This window comes from Acinonyx jubatus, chromosome C1, assembly GCF_027475565.1.
Source record: "Acinonyx jubatus isolate Ajub_Pintada_27869175 chromosome C1, VMU_Ajub_asm_v1.0, whole genome shotgun sequence".
NCBI lineage: Eukaryota > Metazoa > Chordata > Mammalia > Carnivora > Felidae > Acinonyx > Acinonyx jubatus.
This window is the reverse complement of record NC_069381.1, coordinates 45,496,868-45,519,443: the sequence shown is the minus strand read 5'-3', so window position 1 is coordinate 45,519,443 and position 22,576 is coordinate 45,496,868. Positions and strand designations below refer to the sequence as shown.

Here is a 22,576-nt window from a genome sequence, read left to right as displayed (position 1 = left end):
GGCCCCTGATGGTTTCTCCTCCTTAGACCCTACTTTTTCGCTTCCCACCCTGTGCCGGCTGAAGTTCTGGCAATCCCAAATTTGTGGGAGGCAATCTGCCGTCTGCAGACCTTTGCACAATGCTGTTTCCCAGGCCCGGAGCACCCTTTTGTTCACTTCCATCTCCCTTCGTCGGGACAACCTGTTCCAGTCTTTAGAGCCCCGTTTAGGTAGATGTCCCTTCCTCCAGGAAGCATTGCCTGGCCGCTCAAGTTCAAAGGAAGCTAGTGGTGAATGTTTGATGGATAAATGAATGCTTGCGTGTGCCAGTCCTCTGATCTATTCAGAAAAGCAAGGCTGGCTTTCAAATTCTTCCCAAGCTAGTTTAGAGGGCCTGGCTGTTTCTCTTGAAGACATTCCTATTCTAAGTATTCCCATTTACTCCAGGTAACCATGAAAAAGAATGGGGTGAAGCGAGAAGAGTTCCAGTCTTATCATTCAATTTTATTCCCTTTGTGGTGATTCTGTGTGCAAAAGTGTAATAAGAAAAACAAACATGATTACCACTGATCAGACATTTCCAATTACACAAGCAAATGAAGATTCAATTACTACTGTACGTTTTTAATGCAATTAAGGTAATACATGTTCAGTGTAGATTATGGAATACTGTTTGGCACAGGCATTATGCTTTAATACCTTGTTATTATACTTGTTTAACTTATTCACGAACGAAGAGTCTCGTGACCCGGATAAACCCACATCCACTGTTGTTTCAGGGCTGCCCGCGGGGCCCACACCAACAACCACTCCTGCCGACACAGACCTGTCATTCTTTACTTTAGAAAGAAGTTCATTTGCATCATTGTATAACTCTGAGGAGAGTCTAGTATCTGCCAGGGCCTGAAAAGAAACAAACAGATGTTAGCTTTGTGCGCCAGAGTTGTATCTCGATCTGTACTTAATATTGAAGTCTTTGCTCCGTAAAATATTTCAAGTTGCAGAATTTTGTTAAGTTTGTTTATTTTGAGAGATGGAGTGTGCGGGCACGCGCAAGAGTGGGGGGAGGGGCAGAGAGAGAGGAAGAGAGAGAATCCCAAGCAGGCCACACTGTCAGTGCAGAGAGGATGTGGGGCTTTAACCCATGAACCATGAGACAATGACCTGAGCCAAAATCAAAAGTCGGGCACTTAACTGACTGAGCCACCTGGGTGCCCCTGCAGATTATTATCATTATTTTAAAAGGCTACTCCAGGCATTAGATTGATCCTCGCTCACTAAAATTCTGAAAACATAGCAGTTAGTTTAGTTATTATTTAGTGGTTGTGCTAAATATTTCTTTAAGGGGCACCTGCATGGCACATTTGGTTAAGCGTCTAACTCTTGATTTCTACTTCGGTCATGATCTCCTGGTTTGTGAGTTCAAACCCCGCCTGGGGCTCTGCACTGTCAGATTCTCTCTCCTTCTCTCTCTGCCCCTGCCCACCACCCACCCCTCAAAATAAATAAATAAATAAAAATAAAATATTTATTTAAGTACGCACACACACTCATGATTCTCATAACATGCTGTATTGTTCTGAGTGTGGATTTTTTTTTCCACCTGACTTTTCCTTCCTGTAGAAGAGGCTGCCTTTCCCTACAACAGGGACACCCAAAAAGCCGCATCTGGGCCTGGATCTGGGAGGAAAGGGGCAAGGGGGCCCAGCAGGTGGTAGGAGTTCTAGGCAGAGGTTTGCGTCCACAAATGTTAGGTTACTTCACTTCAGGCACACAGCACAGTGGCGTTTCTCTGGCAACTGGAGCAGAGTCATGACTCGCGCCTTGCCTGAGCCGAGAAAGCAAGGGTTAAGAGCACGTGGGTGGTTCACTCCTCAGTCACAGGAGCACGTATGTGTCGCGATGGAGTCGCTGTTAGTTTGGGTCCCGTGTGTCTGTGACAGACGACTTAGGGTGGACGGGTGGCATAGGGCATTATTTTCGAAAGCCCAGAGATTTCAGAATCCTTGGTTGCCACCGCATAGCCTAGTCTGTCTGGCCGGACACATAAGCCCCACACCATCCTCGGGGTTAGGAAAATGGCATTGTCTGTGTCTTCCGGCTCGGCTTCCCATTGGCCTGGTGGCATTGGTGAAAGTAGTGGGGAAGCGGACGCCATAAGCCTGGTCTCATCCTGCCATCAATATTTATCTCTTGAGGAAGTTGGGGGAGGAGGATGTGACCAATAATGGGTCAGAATCCCTGGATCCTACATCTCTCTGTAAAGACAGAATGCATAGGACTATATAGATAGAATGTGTGTGATCTGTCTTGCCTTCTAAATGACATATAGCCGGGCTTAGTTCAGATAGATCTGGGTTTGAAACTCGTCTCTGCCACCTACAGCTTTGGGCCTGACGCTTTATCCCTCTAAGTCTTTGAGTCTTTTTCATGTCTAATGGGGCGATGATACTATCTACCCCTTTGTGGTGTTGTGAGGCTTAGGTGAGAGAATTTGTGTGCAAGCGTAAGATCTGATGCATGGCAAGCATCCAGTGAGGTGCAGACATCTCACCCAGAGGGTGAAGGGTACAGAAATGAATGACCTGGGAGTAGGCGCTGGGGTTGGTCATGAGCCATGTGGTGCTCCCAAGGGACTAGGGAACCACACAGTTTTGGAGGTAGAGAGAATTTAGGGATTGTCAGCATTTTGCAAGCAAGCACTTTTCAACAGTAGAACCCTCTCTGTACACAAAATCACCGACAGAAAATCAAGACAGGAAAACTATCAGAAAAAGATAAATACCATATGATTTAGCTTATATGTGGGATTTGAGAAACAAAACAAATGAACACAGAAAAAAAGAGACAAAAAAAAAGATTCTTAAATGCAGAGAACAAATTGGTGGTTGCCAGAGGGGAGGTGGGGGTAGGGGGGAAATTGGTGAAGGGAATTAAGAATACACTTATCATGGTGAGCACAGGGTGATATATGGAAGTGTTGAATCACTATATTGTACACCTGCAACTAATGCACCACTGTAGGTTAACTATACTGGAATGGGAAAAAAGAAAAGAAAAGAAAAGAAAAGAAAAGAAAAGAAAAGAAAAGAAAAGAAAAGAAAAGAAAAGAAAAGAAAAGGAAAGGAAAAGAAAGGGAAAGGAAAGAGAAAAGAAAAGAAAAGAAAGAAAAGAAGAAAAGAAAAGAAAGGAAAAGAAAAGAAAAGAAAGGAAAAGAAAAGAAAGGAAAAGAAAAGAAGAAAAGAAAAGAGAAAAGAAAAAAAGAAAAGAAGAAAAGAAAAGAAGAAAAAGAAAAGAAAAGAAAGGAAAAGAAAAGAAGAAAAGAAAGGAAAAGAAAGGAGAAGAAAAGAAAGGAAAATAATAGAAAAAGAAAGAGGGAGGGAGGAAAGGAGAGGAAAGAAGGAGGCAGGGAGGGAGGGAAGGAAGGAAGGAAAGCAAGAAAGGTGATCAGTGAGTAGCTGCCCCTGGTGAAGCAGGGGCCTTGGACTCAGAACACTGCCCAGCCACCTCCTGTCCTGACCTCCAATTTACATGGCAGGAAACTGGGCCCAGGGAGGGGCAGTGAGCTGTGCAAGGTCTCAAATACTTACATTCTAACAGATTACAACCTGGTAATAAGTCTTCTGACTAGCAGCCCAGAGAAATGGACCTTGAATCTGTTTCATTGGTTTGGGAATAGAGCCAAGATCTAGCAGGTGGGTGGTCACCCTCATGTTGTGCCTCTTTTTGGCCCTGCCCTTGCCTGTCCGTTCCCTTCAGCACAGAACATGGGTGGGGGCAGACGTAAAGGGGCCTTCGGACACCAATGAGCTCTACAGGAAATAGAGTCTTCCTAAGCAAGGCGTCCATCCCCATCAACAGGCCTCTCCCTCCCTACCCCACAGCGGCCTGTGAGCACCCTGTTCAGACTCACTTCAAAGTGGTACTTGAGGAAGTTGTAGGGTTTCCGGAAGTACTTCTCATCTTCTCCGTAGTAGAGACGCTCACAGGCAGGGTCATAGCGAAGCGCTCTCCACTCCCCGTTGTATACTGTCTCACACTGGCCCCCGTAATACCTGGCATCGTACACGCTCTGAGTTTCCTGCTGGGTCAGGATATTGTACCTAGAGTGAAAAGGCAGGCAGCTGCTGGGAGAGAACACTGAAAAGGCAAAGAGAGCATAAAATATCCCCTGGAAGACGTTGTTGCTGGTCTGAGCAATGGTTTCACAAACTGTGTTCTCTGGAGCCCTAGGGTTCCTCAAAGTGTCTTAAGGGCTACTTTGCCTGACACGGGGAACCAGAGTGGGCGGAGCCGGGCCCCCAGGTTCCCTTTCACCAGAGCAGCTGAAGGTTCCATCAACACCTAGAATAGGGCGCCCCCAGAGAAGGCACTCCTAAAAATCGGGTGTTTGAGTTAAAGAGTAATATGCACAGTTACCAAAAATCCAGGCACAGAGCCGGAAGCCTGAGCCCACTTCCTAGCTCTGCCACAACTAGCTGTGTGATCTTGGACAAATCACTTAACCTCTCTGTGCCTCGGTTCCATCATTTGTAAAGAGCAGTCACTACTACTGCCCTCAGAGTGTTAAATATGAGCTGCAACATACAAGGAGCCATAAAGTACTTGGCATATATTAAGTAGCAAGTAAATGCTGCCATTGTGGGTTTTGTTTGTAGTGTTTCAGGAAAAGCTTTGCTGGTAAAAAAAAAAAAAAAAAATAGACTTGACATATTGGGTGTAACTCACGTTGCTAAGTTGAGAATCTGACCCTCAGAAAGGCCATTGTTTTCAGGGCAGCCTGGAATGTCAGAGGGTACAATTTGAAAATCATGGAGACTCCTGTTGAATTTCCAGTTTGATCACCTACCAGCTCTGTGAATTTGGATACATTATAGATGGCTTTCTGAAGTTCATTTTCCTCATTTGAAGAACAGACAGAATAAAACCACTTCTCATGGTTTTTGGGGCATCTAAATGAGAGTATTAAAGTAAAATGGAAGTCCAGTTGATAGTCCATACTATGCACTCAACAAGGGATACTTCCTCTCCCCTAACCCAGTACCCTCCCAGAAATATTTTCCTTTGCTTTTCTCTCTGGGGCATTTCACATCCATCTGCCTGGGCACTACATTTTAAGCCACAGACGGTGGAACTTACATAGGCATAAACAGCGTTACATAGATGAAATACAGCTTTAATTTTCTAGAAAAAGAGAAAGTTAATGGAACAAAAACATTTCACCTTGGCTAAGAGATCCAGGACCTAACAATCGAAACCTCTTATGGTATAGATAATAAAATGATTTCTTGTCTCTGCCTCTCAAACTCCTATTCAGCCTTTAATACCCAACTCAAACATTGCCCCCTCTATCTGACCCTCTTTGATTATCCTGGACAGACAGCTATTCCTTCCTCTGTGTTCCCATGGCAGTCAGTGATTACCTCTGTCATAACATGTGTCATATTTTTTCATTCCCTCCATGAAAAGACACAAAGGCAGAAGATGAGCAGGGGGTTCACTATGAATAAAACCTGTCTTGAAGAAATAAATGGGTAATTATAGAGCACCTAGCATATAGTAGAAATTCAAGGTATGTTAACTTCCTTCTTCCTTTCCTCTCTCCATCTCTTCCTTCATATTAATGGAAGTGATGTAATAATAGCTATGGTGAATTGAATACACATTCTACCAGACGTGTAGCATGTGTTAACTTTTAACCTCCTGACAATTTTGCAAATGCAGAAACTGAAGCTCAGAAAAATTAAGCAATTTGCCTATAGTCACAGATAAAATTTTTTGACGCTAAAATCTGTGTTCCTTCCCTCTACTTCTCTGCTTACTTTTCTATGTTCTCGAGCATTGAACATGTTTCTGCCTTTGGCTTATAAATATAGGCTCTCCGGTGAGCCAAACAAAAAGTCAAAAGAATAATTAGTTTTAAGACGTACTATAACCTCTAAGCATAAGAGGTTACTAAGACTACTTGTATTTAGACAAGCTGGTTGCAGAAACCCCAATGAAAATAAAAAGATATAAAGAAATGCCACTTTTTGGAAATCTATGCAGAAATACACACATGCACAAAGATACATGTACAAGGATGTCCACTGCAGCATTGTTTATAATAGGGAAAAAATGGGAAACAATATAATCATCTTTCAATAGTCAAATAAATTTTCATGTAGTGATACTATGGGAGAAGAATCAGCAGCCTTTTTTTATAAAGGGCCAGACATGAGCTATTTTCGGCTTTACAGCCCATAGGTCTTTGTTGCAACTGCTCGACTCCATCACTGTAGGGTGAAAGCTGTGTTCCAATAAAACTTTATTTACAAAAACAGACAACAGGCCAAATTTGGCCTTCAGGCCATAGTTTGCTGACCCCTGTTATGGAACATTATGTTGCTTAGAAAAAGACAATAGAAAATATGGGGGGAAATCTTCCAAATATATTAAGTTAAAAAGACAAGTTACATACATTATGTATAATATGATCACATTTATGTAAAATATGCTTATGTCTATCATGCACAATACGTATAGGCACAGCTTCTAAACAATGTATATTTTCGGTGCATTTTTACATGATCTGAAAGTCCTACACCAAACTGTTACACAGGGGTCAGTTCCAGGGAAGGAAGTGAGAGAGGGTGATTGGGTGGGATGTGGGTCGGGGAGGGCGAAGGAAGACTTTCATTTTTTTACCTCAAACATATTTTCTTTCTGTAGCAAAAAATTAAAAATTTAAAAACTGGGAAATGCTTAAATTAAAAAAAAAATAGATATCAGGATAGGCTTCTGAGATCTTGAACAGAATAAAAAACCAGCTGTTGGGAGTGGGCGTGGGGCCATTCTGCTGGTTTCAGTGTTCCGTGTAGGTGAAGCACACTCGTGAAGTGTGTTTCAATGCTCCTTTGAATCACACAAGAGCAAGGTCATGGTCTGTGATCTTTTTGCCAATAAGCAGGGATTCATTTTCAAGTTAACACCTCACTATTTCATGCTTCCACTCTGTTTATCCCACAGTCATGATCAAAATCAATAAGAATCCCCTTTGATGAGTATTAGGGGCTGAATTGTGTCCCCCTGACATTTATGTGTTGAAGTCCTGGACCTCCGTACCTCAGAAATTGACTATTTTGGTGAGAGGGTCTTTACATAGGTAATTAAGTTAAAATGAGGCCATTAGGGTGGGCCCTAATCTCATATGACTGGTGTCCTTATAAGAGGTGGTTAGGACCCCGACACACACACAGGGAAGGGCAATGTGAAGACACAGGGAAATGGCAGCCATCGACAAGGCAAGGAGGGAGGCCTCAGAGGAAACCAATTCTGCCATCACCTGGCCTTGGACTTCCAGCCTCCAGAGCTGTGAGAAGTACATTTTTGTTTTGTATAAGCTATACGTTTCTTTTGCCATTGCAGCCTGAGTGGACCAATATGCCACCTTAGGGGGACAGAGAGAGTTGCCTCACAGGACACTCGGCAGAGCAATTCTCCTAAAAGACCCTCTTGTGTTGCTAAAACTAATACTCGTGATTGAAGAGAAGCCATTCCCTGGGCCCAAGCAGTCAGGAAGCAGGACTCACCCCAAGGCCGCACTCTCTGACCCTGGAATGGGGTCATACAGGCTGCAGTCGCTTTCCATGACCCTGACATCTTCACAGTCATCCTCGTCAGAGCCATCAAGGCAATCCTTGTCTCCGTTACACACGAGGTGGCGTTTCAGGCAGCGACCTGAGAGAGGAGAGGCTGTGGATGCTTCCAGAGCCTCCCAGACTCCTCCCTCTTCCCATGACCCGCATCCAGAGTCACCAAGCCCCCCCTACTTCTGAAACAGCCCCTCCCCCGCCTTCATCATGTCCATCCTGTCTCTGTCCTCACTGCCTCTGCCCTCCTAGCAGCCTCGCTGTCTCCCACCCGTAGCCCCCACCCCCCGTTCAGGCCCTGCAGCAGGCTCCCCTCTAGATTTCATCCTCCATATGCAGCTCCAGTGACCTTTCTCTATATCCTTCTGTGGCTCCTAAATATTCCCATTCTTCCAAATGCCACGGTCTAGCCCCCAGTTCCCTACCTGGCCCAACCTCTACCTCTCTTCCCAAAGCCCTGACCTGCAATCATTCTGCACTATCGCCAGCCCTTAAATCCCTGTGCTTTTGCATATTCTTTCTCTTAGCAAATCCATTGCTCCTTTCTAAGTCCCAACTCAAGTGCCCTTTTGAAGCCTGCTCTGACTTCCCAGCACAGGTTTGAGCATCCCCTGCCAGAGAGTCCCCTTGGACCATGAGCAAACACCCATTACGCTGGCTATCATACAATATTATCATCACTCCTTATAGGTCTCTCTCCCAAAGAGACTAGGAGTACCTCGAGGTCAGGCACATCATCTTTTCATCTCTGTATCCCCAGCAGGTAGAACACTGCCTGGGACATACATGCCCAGTCAATATTTATCCAATGAATGGATGAATGAGTGAACTGTACCTTTTCTAAATGAATCAACAGATGTTCCTACAAACTTACATCAAAATTACTTGGGTTACTCGTCGGCTTAAAATGCAGATTCCTGAGCCCCATCCCAAACCTACAGAATGCCAACTTCTAGGGGAAGGGCTCAGGAGTCTGCATCTTCACAAGCTCGTGAGTGACTGTTTTTGCACATTAAGTTTGACGGGCGCAGCTGTTATCTCACTGGAACACTACTCACCTGTCTCCTTACACTGGAAATCCTGTCCACACTGCGCTTGCTCTAGACAAGCTGTGGGACTCTGACAGCTGGCTTGATCCCAGACATCACCACTGCAGATGGTTCCCCCAAACTTGTTTGGCTGCAGGAGGCTCCGGAATCGGTACTAAATCAGATTTTGAACCAGACACATTCATTGTCTATCAATCAAACAAGATTTGTGCAGGCGGGTGTCAGCTCAACATAAGGAATAACTGTCTCGTGATTGAGAGGTGCCTAAAAAGCTGTCTTTGGAGGGGATGTTCATAACTGGTGGTATTCAGCCAGAGGTGCCTCAACCATCAGCAGGGATATTGAATAGGGCCTTCAAGCATCCAATGAAAGACTCAAACAAAATATTTCTGGGGTCTTTTTACTTGAAAGGAAGGAGCTTCTCCCCTCCCTTTTCTTCAACCACTTAGTACCTATTCATCTTTCATGATTCACAGTGTACCTCCTCTGAAAGCCTTCCCTAAGTAACATATTCCATAGTTCCCTGCACCTCCTTCTCTCTTCCCATTTGTCATATAAGGTCGTGATCCCTTGTCTGCTTATTCATTTACCTTTCTTACTAGTTTAAGAATCTTTTGCATGGTGAGGAGGAGTGGTGAAGGAAGGACCACGTCTTATTTGACTTCATACACTTGGCACTTGATCTAGGGTCAGGTACACAGGAGGCACTTTTATGAGATGTTTGTTGCTTTCCCTCTGTACCATTTCTTCCAGTCATGGCATCCTCTCTTTCCTTGGAACATATCGCATATGGCTCAGGTGGGGATGATCTCACCCCCCAAGTCACAGGAGTGTGTGGGTATGAACCAGGTCAGGTCAACCAGGGCACCATATGCCAAATTACAGTGATTGGTTTAGAGATTGGTTCATGGCTCAACCTTAGGGCAATCATTAGTCTCTCTGAAGATTTTCTTTTAGAACTATTAGAAAAGACCATTTGTTTTTGCCCAAGTTGCTGGGAACTGTGGGCATCAAGTGGTCATCTAGCCTACTTATGTTAAAAGAGACCATCCAAGAAATGAAGACATCATCTCAGTCCCTGGGTTCAGCTTTGACTGCATATGAATAAATCCTTGTTGAAGGAATAAAATTCACACCAATCTTGGAGCTCTATGATTTCATGATACTGCTTTCTATATGGTGCATAGCTTTGGGCACTAGTGTAGAAAGAGGAAGCTGAACGCTAGGATATTCAGAGAAATATGAGGTTCCATTCCGACCTTCAAGAAGCTTAGAGTCTAGTTGAGGAGACAAAATAGATAACAATAGAAAACATGCTGTATGGAGAGCTCCATGCAAAGTGTCCAATAAGAGAATGTGCAGTGCCATATTTTCTGCTGCCTCTTGCCTTGGCTCAGCCCACAGGCCCCTCCTTCAAGAAGGTTCATAACTAAGTAGGAAAGCAATGGTTTCAGCAACAAGAAAAGTGAGTTCCTGGCCTAATTCTTCCTTCCTGCCTTCCTTCTTTCCTTCATCTTTTTCTTTTTTCGTTCTTTCTTGTTTTCTTTCTTTCTTTCCATCTTTCTTTCATTCCTTCTCTCTTTCTGTCTTTCTTTTTCCTTCTTTCTTTTTCTTCCTTTTTCTTTCTTTTGTTCTCTCTCTCTCTTTCTTTTTTCTTTCTTTCTTTCGTCCTCTTTCTTTCTCCCTTCCTCCCTCCCTTTCTTTCCTTCCCTTTCTTTCTCCTTCCTTCCTTACTATAGCTAATACACAATATTACATTAGTTTCAGTTGTACAACAGAGTGATTCAATTTCTCTATGTTACACTCTTCTCACTACAGGTGTAGCTCCCATCTGTCACCATGCGATGCCATTACAATAACACTGACTACATTCTCTGTGCTGCACCTTTCATCCCCATGACCTACTCATTCCATAACTGGAAGCCTGTACCTCCCACTCCCCTTGCCCATTTTGCCCATCCCTCCACCACCTCCCCTCTGGCAGCCATCAGTTTGTTCTCTGTATTTATAGATCTGGTTCTGGTGTTTGTTTTTTATTCCTGAATCTCTTTCTTACTTGCTATGTAAAGTATCAGTGCCTGGTACTTTGTGCCTCAGTTTCCAAATCTGTAAAATGAGGTGGTTGACCTAGATGACCTCACTAAGTATAGCTACTAATGATTCTTTCACCTGTGTTCATTTACCTTTGAGTTTCTATTTCCTAATATGTAAAGTATGATGACCCCTCACTTTGAAAGGGTGTTGTGAGAACTGAGAGAATGTGTGAGGAAATCACCTGGCTCTGTGTCTGACATATCATTGGTGCCCGTTAAACAGAAGTGGTTCCACATCATTATCAATGGAGTTTTTCCAGAAGGTTCCAGTGGGTACATGTGGAGCTGCAGCTTCCCCCTCCCTCCTCTTGTCTACTTCTGCCTCCACAACTGCTCATTGGCAAAGAGACAGAGATAGCAAAAAAGGTGAAGAGTAAATCTGTCCATTTGCCTTTCCTACCTCCCAGTTAATAACAGTGATAAGGGATTTATAAACTCAATGGGAAGAGAGTGTGATTAACAATTGGTTTGGAAATATGAGGACATTTTCATTCTCTTCCAACCTCTTGCCCCACAAATCAGTACATAAAGAAGTGCTTAGCATACCAACGTACAGCCAAATCTCCTTCTCACTCTTTAAAAAGTCCGTCAGAGTTTTAAGACCTGCAGTTACCAACACAACGATGATGATGGTAACTACCATTTATTGAGTGTTTGTTGGCTGGACACTTCATATTCTTTATCTCATTTAATCCCCACAACTTTAGGAGGTCAAATACTATTCTGAATCCCATTTTAAGCTGGGTTAGAATTCCAGTTCTGCTACTTACTGTGTATGTGTCACTGGGTAAATCACTTAACATCTCTGACCCTCAGTTTTCTCATCTATAGAATGAGAGATATGGGGGTCTTGTGAACATTAGCAATAATACATGTAAAGAAGTCAGCACTTTGCCTGCTGTCTTGAATATACTCAGTAATAAGAGTTACCACATCAATATCATTTTGTTAGCCTGCTGTTGGGCTACTCCTGAAGGATTTATGACTGAATGGGAATTGGATTAGATGGCCACTAATATCGCTTATGACTCTCCACAGAGTGGAGGGGGAAGCAGGAGAGTGAAGGGATCAGGCACATGGGCATTTTGGAATCAGACTGACCAACTGTCAAATCTAGGCTGTGCCTCTTTCTTTATGGGTGACCTAACCAAAGACCGTGGTATCTATCCGTCACTTACAGTTGGCTATGAAAGTCAGCTAAGAATTTATTAAAGCATCGGCACAGTGCCTGGTATATAGAAATGATTTAATAAACGGTAACTGTAAATGACATTATCACCTTCCTCTGGTTCCTGTATTGGAATGATGGTGCAGTCATGAGGTTCATTCCCACTGACTCCCCATTTTCTAGGTCGTTATCAAATAATGAAGACATTGTGTTGCCGAAAGGTTGGTGCAGAAAGTCCCTTAGGGATTTCTCCATGGTAGTGCCTGTGTTGGTATCATTAAGATATCATTTTCTTTTCTAGCTAGTCGATAATATTTCTTTCCAGAAATGCACATCTTTGTTTGGGTGATTTTGAGAGGAATAAAAACCATATGAATAAGAAGAAACTAGGATGGTCTTTCCCTAACATAATTAACAGAATTTATTTTAAGGATTTCTTTAAAGACACATATGTCTTTTTGAGTCATTACTTTGAGAAGTTCAATTCTAATTTGAATAGCAAGTCATTCACCTGTGCTCTCTGCTGTCTACACAGCAACACATGAGGGGAAAACGCAGTTTAGGATATGTAATAAGCTAAATACTGGCCATGCAAAGAAAGCAAGTCCTAGTTCTTAAAAGTTGTAAATGTTACCTTATTTGGAAAAGGGGTCTTTATAGATATTATTAAGGTTTTTGAAATGGAGAGATTACACTGGATTATCCAGGTCCTAACGGTCATCATGGTGTTCTTATAAGGGGAAGGTGGAGGAAGATGTAACACAGACACACAAAGGAGACACACAGAAGAAGAAGAGGTAATGTGGCCACAGGGGTAGAGAGCGGAGCCCAGAGATTGGCCCCAAGTCAAGGATTGCCGGTGGCCACCAGAAGCCAGAAGAGGCAAAGAACAGATTCTCCCCTAGAGCCTCCAGAGGCAGCATGGCCCTGTCAAACTTCTGGCCTCCAGAACTGTGAGAGAATACATTTCCATTGTTTTTAAGCCACCCAGTTTGTTACAGCAGACTCAGAAAAGTAACACAGGATATCAAAGCAAAATGAGATTCTGGGAGCCAGATATCTTTGAACGGGGCAGTCTGGGATTCCTTGGCATATCTCAGAGACAGGAGAGGCAAAATAAGTAATTTCAGGCTTTGAAGCTGAATAAATGAGGTCCCAATTGTGTTCCCATCTGTAATGATTTTGAATTCCATGTGATTTTGAACAACTCATTCACAAGGTAGCCCTGCATGTCACCGAAGACTGCGTCTGGAGGCCCACTCTTCAGAAGCTCAGGGGAGAGAAGAACAAGTCTTGATTCAGGCAGTGGCAGCTGGTTGGAGAGGGAGGCATGTGTAGTAATTATACAAACAGCTAACATTCACTGAACACTTACTATATGTTAGGTGCCATGGAAGGCACTGTGCATACCTTACTCATTTAATACTCATAAGCCTATGCTGTAAGTACAATTCCTACTTCCATTTATAGATAAGGAATCAGAGGCCTGGAGAGGATAAAATATATGCCCAAAGTAACATAACAAATAAGATGCGGAGTCAGAATCCGAGTGGTAGAATCAGAGCTTAACCACTTAGACTTGACAGTAATGTACCAATAGACAATGTTCAGGCAATGGTGTTCCAACTGGGAGACGTGGGAGCCTGGAGACATCCTACCCTGGGTACATCCAGTAAAGGCATGTGTTGTCTGTAGAGATTTTAAAATAGTAATAAAACAGAAGTTATTCTGCCTTTTATTATTACCATGAGCCAGTAATTATGAACAAGGTCAGAATTTTAATACTCCGCCCTAGCAGAGCAGGTGCTCCCAAAGTCCCCCTTTCTTTGAGATGACAATGGGTTTAGTGACCATTTTGGACCGTTCAAAACCACTTAGGTGGGCAAGATAGACTCTTGTCTGTTGATTGGGTGTGTCAGCCTTTTTAAGCCATGAAAGTAGAATCCTCAGGAACATTCTCTGGTTTATCTCAGCTCCCCACAGGTTATTAGCCCCTCTAAATGACCTTCATCGGAGGGCAACAGGTTGACCAGGATCCAGAGAGGCACGGGGATCAGTGTGCCTATGTCTGAATGGCCCCCTCTCTGCACATCAGCCATTAACATATACATCTTACGTAGCCTCACCCCATAATGACCTATAAACAAAAGCAGAAAAAGTTCCACCATCTATGTGCCCATGGCTTCCAAATACCTATTTCTAGACCTGATTTCAACACAGACCTCAGATTTATAGACCTATTTATCTCCATTTAAATGCCTAGTTCACCATTCAAATATCCAATGCCCCCAACCTGGTTAAAAATGTCTTACCTTTTTGTCCTGACATGGAAAGCATTCTGTCCACTCTGACCAGGTGCTCAGCTGGCAGTTAAGTGCTGTCAAGGTGGAACTCTGAACAGCCCGACTTACTCTCCTATAAAGAGGAAAGACCCTTACTTCAATTTTTAAGATTTATATTATGGTAATTTTTATTTTTGTTGTAAACTCAAAAAGGTCTTTTCATAGGAAGATATCTTAATAATATGAGAACAGATTAATTCTTCCTCACCTGTACTGAGATATAAATGAAAAAAATTGTATATATTTTAAATGCACAATGTGATGGTTTGATGTACATTGTGAAGCGATCACCACAATCAAGCTAATTAATACATCTATTCCCTCACATAGTTACGTGTGTGTGTGTGAGAACATTTAAGATCTACTCTCTTAGCTAATGTCAAGTACACAATACAGTACTATTAACTGTAGTCAGCATGTTGTATATTAGATCCCCTGAACTTACTCATCTTATAAATTTGTACACTTTGACCAACTCCTCCCCATGTCCCCAGTCCTTTGTGACCACCATTGTACTCTCTAGTTCTTTGAGTTACACTTGTTTACATTCCACATAGAAGAGAAATCATGCAATATTATCTTTCTCTGTCTGGCTTATTTCACTTAGCATAACGTCCTCCAGGTTCATCCATGTTGTTGCAAATGACAGGATTTCCATCTTAAAGAAGATGCCCTAAAGAGGGCTAAACAGATGTTGAAATTTTTATCTTTTTTTTAATCATTTTAAAATTCAAGTATAATTAACATACAGTGTTATATTAGTTTCAGGTATATAAGTATAATAATTCAACAATTCTATGCATTACTCAGTGCTCATCAGAATAAGTATAATCTTAATCCTCTTTACCCATTTTACTCATCCCCCTACCCACCTCCCCTCTGGAAACCACCAGTTTGTTCTCTGTATTTAAGAGTCTGTTTTTTTTTCTTTTTCTCATTTTTCCTTTGTTCATTTGTTTTGTTTATTAAGTTTCATATGTGAGTGAAATCGTATGGTGTTTGTCTTTGTCTGGCTTATTTCACTTGGCATCGTACTCTCTAGTTCCATCCACGTTGTTGCAAATGGCAAAATTTCATTCTTTTTTATGGCTGAGTAATATTCCGTTATATATATGTATGCCACATATTTATCTATTCATCCATCAGCAGACACCTGAGTTACTTCCGTATCTTGGTTATTGTAAACAATGTTGCAATAAACATAGGAGTGCACATATCTTTCTGAATTAGTGTTTTCATTTTCTTTCAGTAAATACCTAGTGGTGGGATTCCTGGATCCTACGGTAATTCTATTTTCAGTTTTTTGAAGAAACTCCAGTCTGTTCTCCACAGTGGCTGCACCAGCATGTGTTCCCACCAACAGTGCTTGGGGTTCCTTTTTTCTCTCCATCCTTGGCAACACTTGTTAGTTCTGCTGGTTCTTATTTCAGCCATTCTGAAAGGTGTGAGGTGGTATCTCATTGCGGTTCTGATTTGCATTTGCCTCCTTTTAGCGATATGGAGCATATTTTCATGTAGTCTCTATGTCTTCTTTGGAAAAATGTGCGTTCATGTCCTCTGCCCACCTTTAATAGGATTATTTGGTATTTTGATGTTGAGTTGGTGTTGGATATTAACCCTTTATCAGATGTATCATTGGCAAATATCTTCTCCCGTTCAGTAGACTGTGTTTTGTTTTCTTGATGGTTTCCTTCGGTGAACAAAATCTTTTTATTTTGGTGTAGTCCCAATAGCTTAATTTTGCTTTTGTTCCTCTTGCCAAAAGAGATATATCTATAAAAATGTGTCTGCAGGTGATGTCAAAGAGATTACAGCTTATGCTTTCTTCTAGCAATTTTATGGTTTCAGGTATGGCATTTAGATATTTAATCCATTTTAAGTTCATTTTTGTGTATGGTGTAAGGAAATGGTCCAGTTTCATTCTTTTGCATGTGGCTGTCCAGTTTTCCCAACACCATTTGTTGAAGAGACTGTCTTTCCTCCATTGCATATTCTTGCCTCCTTTGTCATGGATTAACTGATCATAAAAGCATGGGTTTATTTCTGGGCTCTCTATCCTGTTCCATTGATCTATGTGTCTATTTTTGTGCCAGTACCATACTGTTTTAATTATGATAGTTTTGTAGTATATCTTGAAATCTGGGATTATGATATCTCCAGTTTTGTTGTTCTTTTTCAAGCTTGATTCAGCTATTCAGGGTCTTTTATGGTTCCATACAAATTTTAGGATTATTTGTTCTAGTTCTGTGAAAAATGCTGTTGGTATTTTAATAGGGATTGAATTAAATCTGTAGGCTGCTCTGGGTAATGTGGACATTTTAACAACACTGATTCTCTTAGTCCATGAGCACAGAATATCTTTCCATTTGTTTGCATCACCTTCAATTCCTTTCATCAATGTTTTACAGTCTTTGGAGTACAGGTCTTTTACCTCCTTGGTTGAGTTTATTTCTAGGTACTTTATTATTTTTGGTGCAATTGTAAGTGGGGCTGTTTCCTTAATTTCTCTTTCTGCCACTTCATTATTAGTGTATAGACGTGCAACAGATTTCTGTATGTTAATTTTGTATCCTACAACTTTCCTAAATTCATTTACCAGTGCTAGTAGTTTTGGGGGGGAATCGTTCAGAATTTCCATACATACTATCACGCCGTCCACAAAGAGTGAGACTTTTACTTCTTCCTTACCAGTTTGTATCAGATGCCGAATTCTTTAATTTGTAATGTTTGCCCATTGATTTGGGCATCTAGGTACCTGCAGAATGTACAACAGTGCCACCCTATATTCCCTTACCCTTCAGGTTACCTGGTGGGAGTGGGGATAGAGCAGGAAGGGTGTGTCAACAAACACAGGGATTCTTACTTGGAAGGCTTGGCAGTAAGGGCGCTTCCAACATTTGCATGATCTTATCTTCCTTCTTAAGAATTGCATGTACTGGGGCGCCTGGGTGGCTCAGTCGGTTAAGCGTCCGACTTCGGCTCAGGTCATGATCTCACGGTTCGTGAGTTCAAGCCCCGCATCAGGCTCTGTGCTGATGGCTCAGAGCCTGGAGCCTGTTTCAGATTCTGTGTCTCCCTCTCTCTCTGACCCTCCCCCGTTCATGCTCTGTCTCTCTCTGTCTCAAAAATAAATAAACGTTAAAAAAAAAAAAAAGAATTGCATGTACTATTTTTTTTAAATTTACATCCAAGTTAGTTAGCATATAGAGCAATCATGATTTCAGGAGTAGAATCCGGTGATTCATCCCCTAATACAACACCCCGTGCTCATCCCAACAAGTGTCCTGGTTTTAAAATGAAAGATATGTGGCCTCGTGCCCTTTCTCTGTTTTTCTATTTTTTTATTGAAGTAAAATACACATTATGTAAGTGCAAGTATCCTAGTTATTTTTACATGTGCAGTTCAGTGACATTCAGTACGTTCATATTTTTGTGCAACCATCACCACTGTCTGTCTCCAAAACTCTTTTCATCTCCCTGCATTAATTTTGAGATGCAAAATTTAAGCAAAGGAAAAGGCTGTACAAGTTTTCCTTCCAGCCAATCACAGTTTTGAGAAATGAAGAATGAAAATTTATTGTGTTCCTACTGTATGCAGGTGTGATGCCAGAGGGTTTATATAAATTAACTCTTTTAAATCTATATCAGTCCTATGTGGATCAAGTTATTCTAATTTTAGAGAGACAAGTACAGAGGAGAGCTTGCAATTTTGTACATTAATGTTGCATCCTACAACCTTACCGAATTTATTTATTACTTTTAATACTTTTTTGGTGGGGTCTTTAGGGTTTTCTATGTATAGTATCATGTCATCTGCAAATAGTGACAGTTTTACTTCTTTCTTGCCAATTTGGATGTGTTTTATTTCTTTCTAGTGTCAGATTGCTGTGATTAGGACTTCTATGATCATGTTGAGTAAAAGTGGTAAGAGTGGACATTCTTGTCTTATTCCTGATGTTAGAGAAAAAGGTCTCCGTTTTTACTGTTGAGTATGATGTTAGCTGTGGGTTTGTCATATATGAACTTTATTATGTTGAGATACGTTCCCTCTAAACCCACTTTGTTGAGAGGTTTTATCATGCATGGATGTTGGATTTTGTCAAATGCTTTTTTCTGCATCTTTTGAAATAATCATATGATTTTTATTTTTCATTTTGTTAATGTGGTGTATCATGTTGATTGATTTATGGATATTGAACAATTTTTACATCCCTGGAATAAATCCCAGTAGATCATGGTGAATGATCCTTTTATTGTGTTGTTGAATGTGGTTTTATTCATATTTTGTTGAAGATTTTTGCATCCATGTTCAGCAGAGGTGGCTTGTACTTTTCTTCTTTGATAGTGTCTTTGTCTGGTTTGGGTATGAGGGTAATGCTGGCCTTGTAGAATGTATTTGGAAGCTTTCTTTCCTCTTCTAGTTTTGAAATAGTTTAGGGAAAATAAGTATTAACCTTCTTTAAATGTTTCATAGAATTCACCTATGAATCCATCTGGTCCTGGACTTTTGCTTGTTGGGAGTTTTCTGACTACTGATTCAATTTTGTTACTAATAATTGGTCTGTTCAGATTTTCTATTTCTTCCTGATTCAGTTTTGGAAGAGTGCCAATTTCTAGGCATCTCTCCATTTCTGTTAGGCTGTTCAATTTGTTGGCATGTGATTTTTGTAGTAGCCTTTTATAACCCTTTGTATTTCTGTGGTGTCAGTTGCTACTTCTCTTCTTTCACTTCTGATTTTATCAATTTTGGAGCCCTTTTTTTCTTTTCTTTTCTTTTTAAATATAATTTGTCAAATTGGTTTCCATACAACACCCAGTGCTCATCCCAACAAGTGCCCTCCTCCATGCCCATCACCCACTTTCCCCTCTTCCCCACCCCCCATCAATCCTCAGTCTGTTCTCTGTCCTCAAGAGTCTCTTATGGTTTGCCTCCCTCCCTCTCTGTACCTTCCACCTCCTTTCCCCTACCCCATGGTCTTCTGTTAAGTTTCTCAAGATCCACTTATGAGTGAAAACCTATGGTATCTGTCTTTCTCTGCCTCACTTACTTAACTTAGCAAAATACCCTCTAGTTCCATCACCGTTGCTGTAGATGACATGTCATATAAAGGGCTAATATCTAAAATCTATAAAGAACTCACCAAACTCCACACCTGAAAAACAAATAAGCCAGTGACATGGACAGAAGACATGAATAGACACTTTTCCAAAGAAGACATCCAGATGGCCAACAGACACATGAAAACATAGTCAGTGTCACTCCTTATCAGGGAAATACAAATCAAAACCACACTGAGATACCACCTCACGCCAGTCAGAGTGGCTAAAATGAACAAATCAGGAGACTATAGATGCTGACAAGGATGTGGAGGAAGGGGAACCCTCTTGCACTGCTGGTGGGAATGCAAACTGGTGCAGCCGCTCTGGGAAATGTGTGGAGGTTCCTCAAAAAATTAAAAATAGAACTACCCTATGACCCAGCAATAGCACTGCTAGGAATTTACCCAAGGGATACAGGAGTGCTGATGCATAGGGGCACATGTACCCCCAATGTATATAGCAGCACTTTCAACAATAGCCAAATTATGGAAAGAGCCTAAATGTCCATCAACTGACGAATGGATAAAGAAGATGTGGTCTATATATACAATGGAATACTACTCTCTCTTTTTTTCTTGATGAGTTTCGCTAAAAGTTTACCAATTTTATTTATATTTTCAAAGAACCAGGAGAACTAACTTTTTCTGAAGAGTCAGAGTAGCAGAAAGCCCAGTGGTTAAGAACATGGGGTTCAGAGTAAGAGGACTGACTTTGAATCTTGCCACCTGCTGACTTTGAAAATTTGAGCAAGTTACTTAACATCTCTGAGCTACAGTTTTCCCATCTGTAAAACTTGGTTAAAAATAACATTGCCCAACGGTGTTATTGAAAACATGTTAAAATGCTTATGAAGTATTTGTTAAAGGTTGGCTTTTGTTATTACGTGCTAAGATGTCCCATGGATTATCTCATTTAATATCTATAACGACCCTAGGCTGTATATATTATTAGCCCTACTTGTATAGAAGAAAGTTGAGATTTCTAAGAGCTAAGCAGCCCCAGAAATCATAGCCCAGGGGTGACAAAGGCAGAATTTGACCCAGTTTGATGGCAAAGACCATGTTCATTTCCCCATAATGCGGCTGCTTCCTCATTTTATAAATCAGCCAACAAAACTGAGACAGTCAGAGCCTTGCCTGGAGTAACAGAGGTAAAAGGTAGACACTGGCCTGTCTACAAGGCCATGTTCTTTCTGTTACCCTCTGCTGCCTCCTCAGAGGTTAAAGAGCTTACCTGGGTCACACAGGGTAAGGTGGACAAGCCACAAGCATGCCTGGCTCCAAGCCTGGTAAAAGCGTCATTGCTTCTACCGCAGTGTCACAGCCTGGTCAGCCCACTGAGCAAAGTAGGAAGATTGTCTGTTACCACCAATATTATCATAACTTCTGAGAGTCAGGCAGCCTCTACAGTGACAAATGGCACAATTATCACCCTAGTATAGAAAAAAAAAAAAAAAGGTGCTCCAAATCTGACGCTAATCATTCCATGAGCTACTAGTCAGAATGAAAGATGGCGTCCAGTCTGAACCCTAGACAGGGATCCAGGGGATAGTCAGGAAAGTGATGTTCATCTTTAACAATGGTTTCCAAACTTAGATCCCAGGGCGCTTCTACACTCTAACGTATTACTGAGGACTCCGAAGAGCCTTTGTTTAAGTGGGCTATCTACTGATTCAAAATTCAAAATCGAAACAGAAAATATAACAATATGTCCTTATTTAAATTTATCATAACAAACCCATTACGTATTACAATATATGCCATAATTTTATTTGAAAACACACTTCCAAGAAAAATAATTGGTGAAACGCGTGTCATTGTTTTACACGTTTGCAAATGTCTTTAATGTCTAGGTTAGTAGGAGACACTTAGATTCTCCTTTCTGCTTCTTCACTCAGTCTGTCGCTTTACGTTGCTTTTGTTGAGGTTTAGGAAGAAAAATTAGCCTCATATATTTATATATTTATGGAGCTGAAAATTCTAGATGGGTGAGGAAATTTTCATACTCCTTTTTAGGTAATTGTGGGTGTTCTTTCATACTACACTACAACTTGACAAGTTGACAATTTCTTTTTCTATTTTGTTTTTTTAATGTTTATTTTTTGAGAGAGAGAGAGACAGAGACAGAGTGTGAGCAGGGAAGGAGCAGAGAGAGACTGAGACACAGAATCTGAAGCAGGCTCCAGGCTCTGAGCTGTCAGCACAGAGCCCAACGCGGGGCTCAAACTCATGAACCGCGAGATCATGACCTGAGCTGAAGTCAGATGCTTAACTGACTGAGCCACCCAGATACCCTGACAAGTGGTAATTTCTTAAATGTTAGTTGCAATGTGGAATCTGAAAGCATGTCAATGAATTTTTTTTTGCACCCCGTTGCATTAAAGTCCACTGGTCTGTGTGTACCTTGAATGGACCTGCCACTCACACATGATTTTTAACATCAGGCATTGGAAACTTGGAAACTGATGGTTCACTATGCATATCTTAAAAATAGTAACACATTTCACTCTACAGTATTAAAACGTCAAATTTATTAGTATCACCAGTGATCTCATCAAGCTCATAGTAGTGGATATGGTTTCCAAGGTTGGTTTTTTTTTTATTTTTTTTAATGTTTATTTATTTTTGAGAGAGAGAGAGAAAGAGAGAGACAGAGTGTGAGTAGGAGAGGGGCAGAGGGAGAGGGAGAAACAGAATATGAAGCCGGCTCCAGGCTCTGAGCTGTCAGCACAGAGCCTGATGTGGGTCTTGAACTCATGAACTGCAAGATCATGACCTGAGCTGAAGCCAGACGCCTAACCAACTGAGCCACCCAGGCATCCCTCCAAGTTTTTAATTTTTGTTGGAAAGCTCACATGTTGTTATTTGGTTATTTGGTTTCCATGAAGTGATGGGCTCCCTGTTCAATGTCTACCAAATAGCTAAGCCTGAAAAACCACAGCCTCGCAGCTATCTTGTCAGGTAAAAACAATGTTCCAGGAAACAAGTGGCTACTCTGATGGAACTATTCCAGCAATTGCTTTTTCTCAAGACAATCATCATACTTCAGTGCAGTAGTAGTTCTTAATGCATTCTTCCCATTTTGTCACGTAGAACAGCTAAATAACATGTATTCAAAGATTGAGGTTTAATAAAATTAATAACTTTTACTGTTTCAGGGGGGACTTTCTTAAGGAAAACTTCATTTCTTTCCTGTGAGTTTTCTGCCACTGCCT

At 41.4% G+C, this 22,576-nt stretch overlaps 1 protein-coding gene across 1 annotated transcript in view; it reads right to left on the bottom strand.

Annotated features, from left to right (window-relative positions):
• C8A (complement C8 alpha chain) overlaps positions 1 to 22,576 on the bottom strand; it is a 70,139-nt gene that overhangs the window by 34,319 nt on the left and 13,244 nt on the right. Inside the window, exons 2-6 of the mRNA XM_015072346.3 lie at positions 14,233 to 14,335; positions 8,669 to 8,813; positions 7,551 to 7,698; positions 3,893 to 4,082; positions 679 to 882 (exon numbers count right to left, since the gene is read on the bottom strand). Coding sequence (XP_014927832.1) covers positions 679 to 882; positions 3,893 to 4,082; positions 7,551 to 7,698; positions 8,669 to 8,813; positions 14,233 to 14,335 — 790 coding nt within the window. The remainder of the gene's footprint in view (positions 1 to 678; positions 883 to 3,892; positions 4,083 to 7,550; positions 7,699 to 8,668; positions 8,814 to 14,232; positions 14,336 to 22,576) is intronic.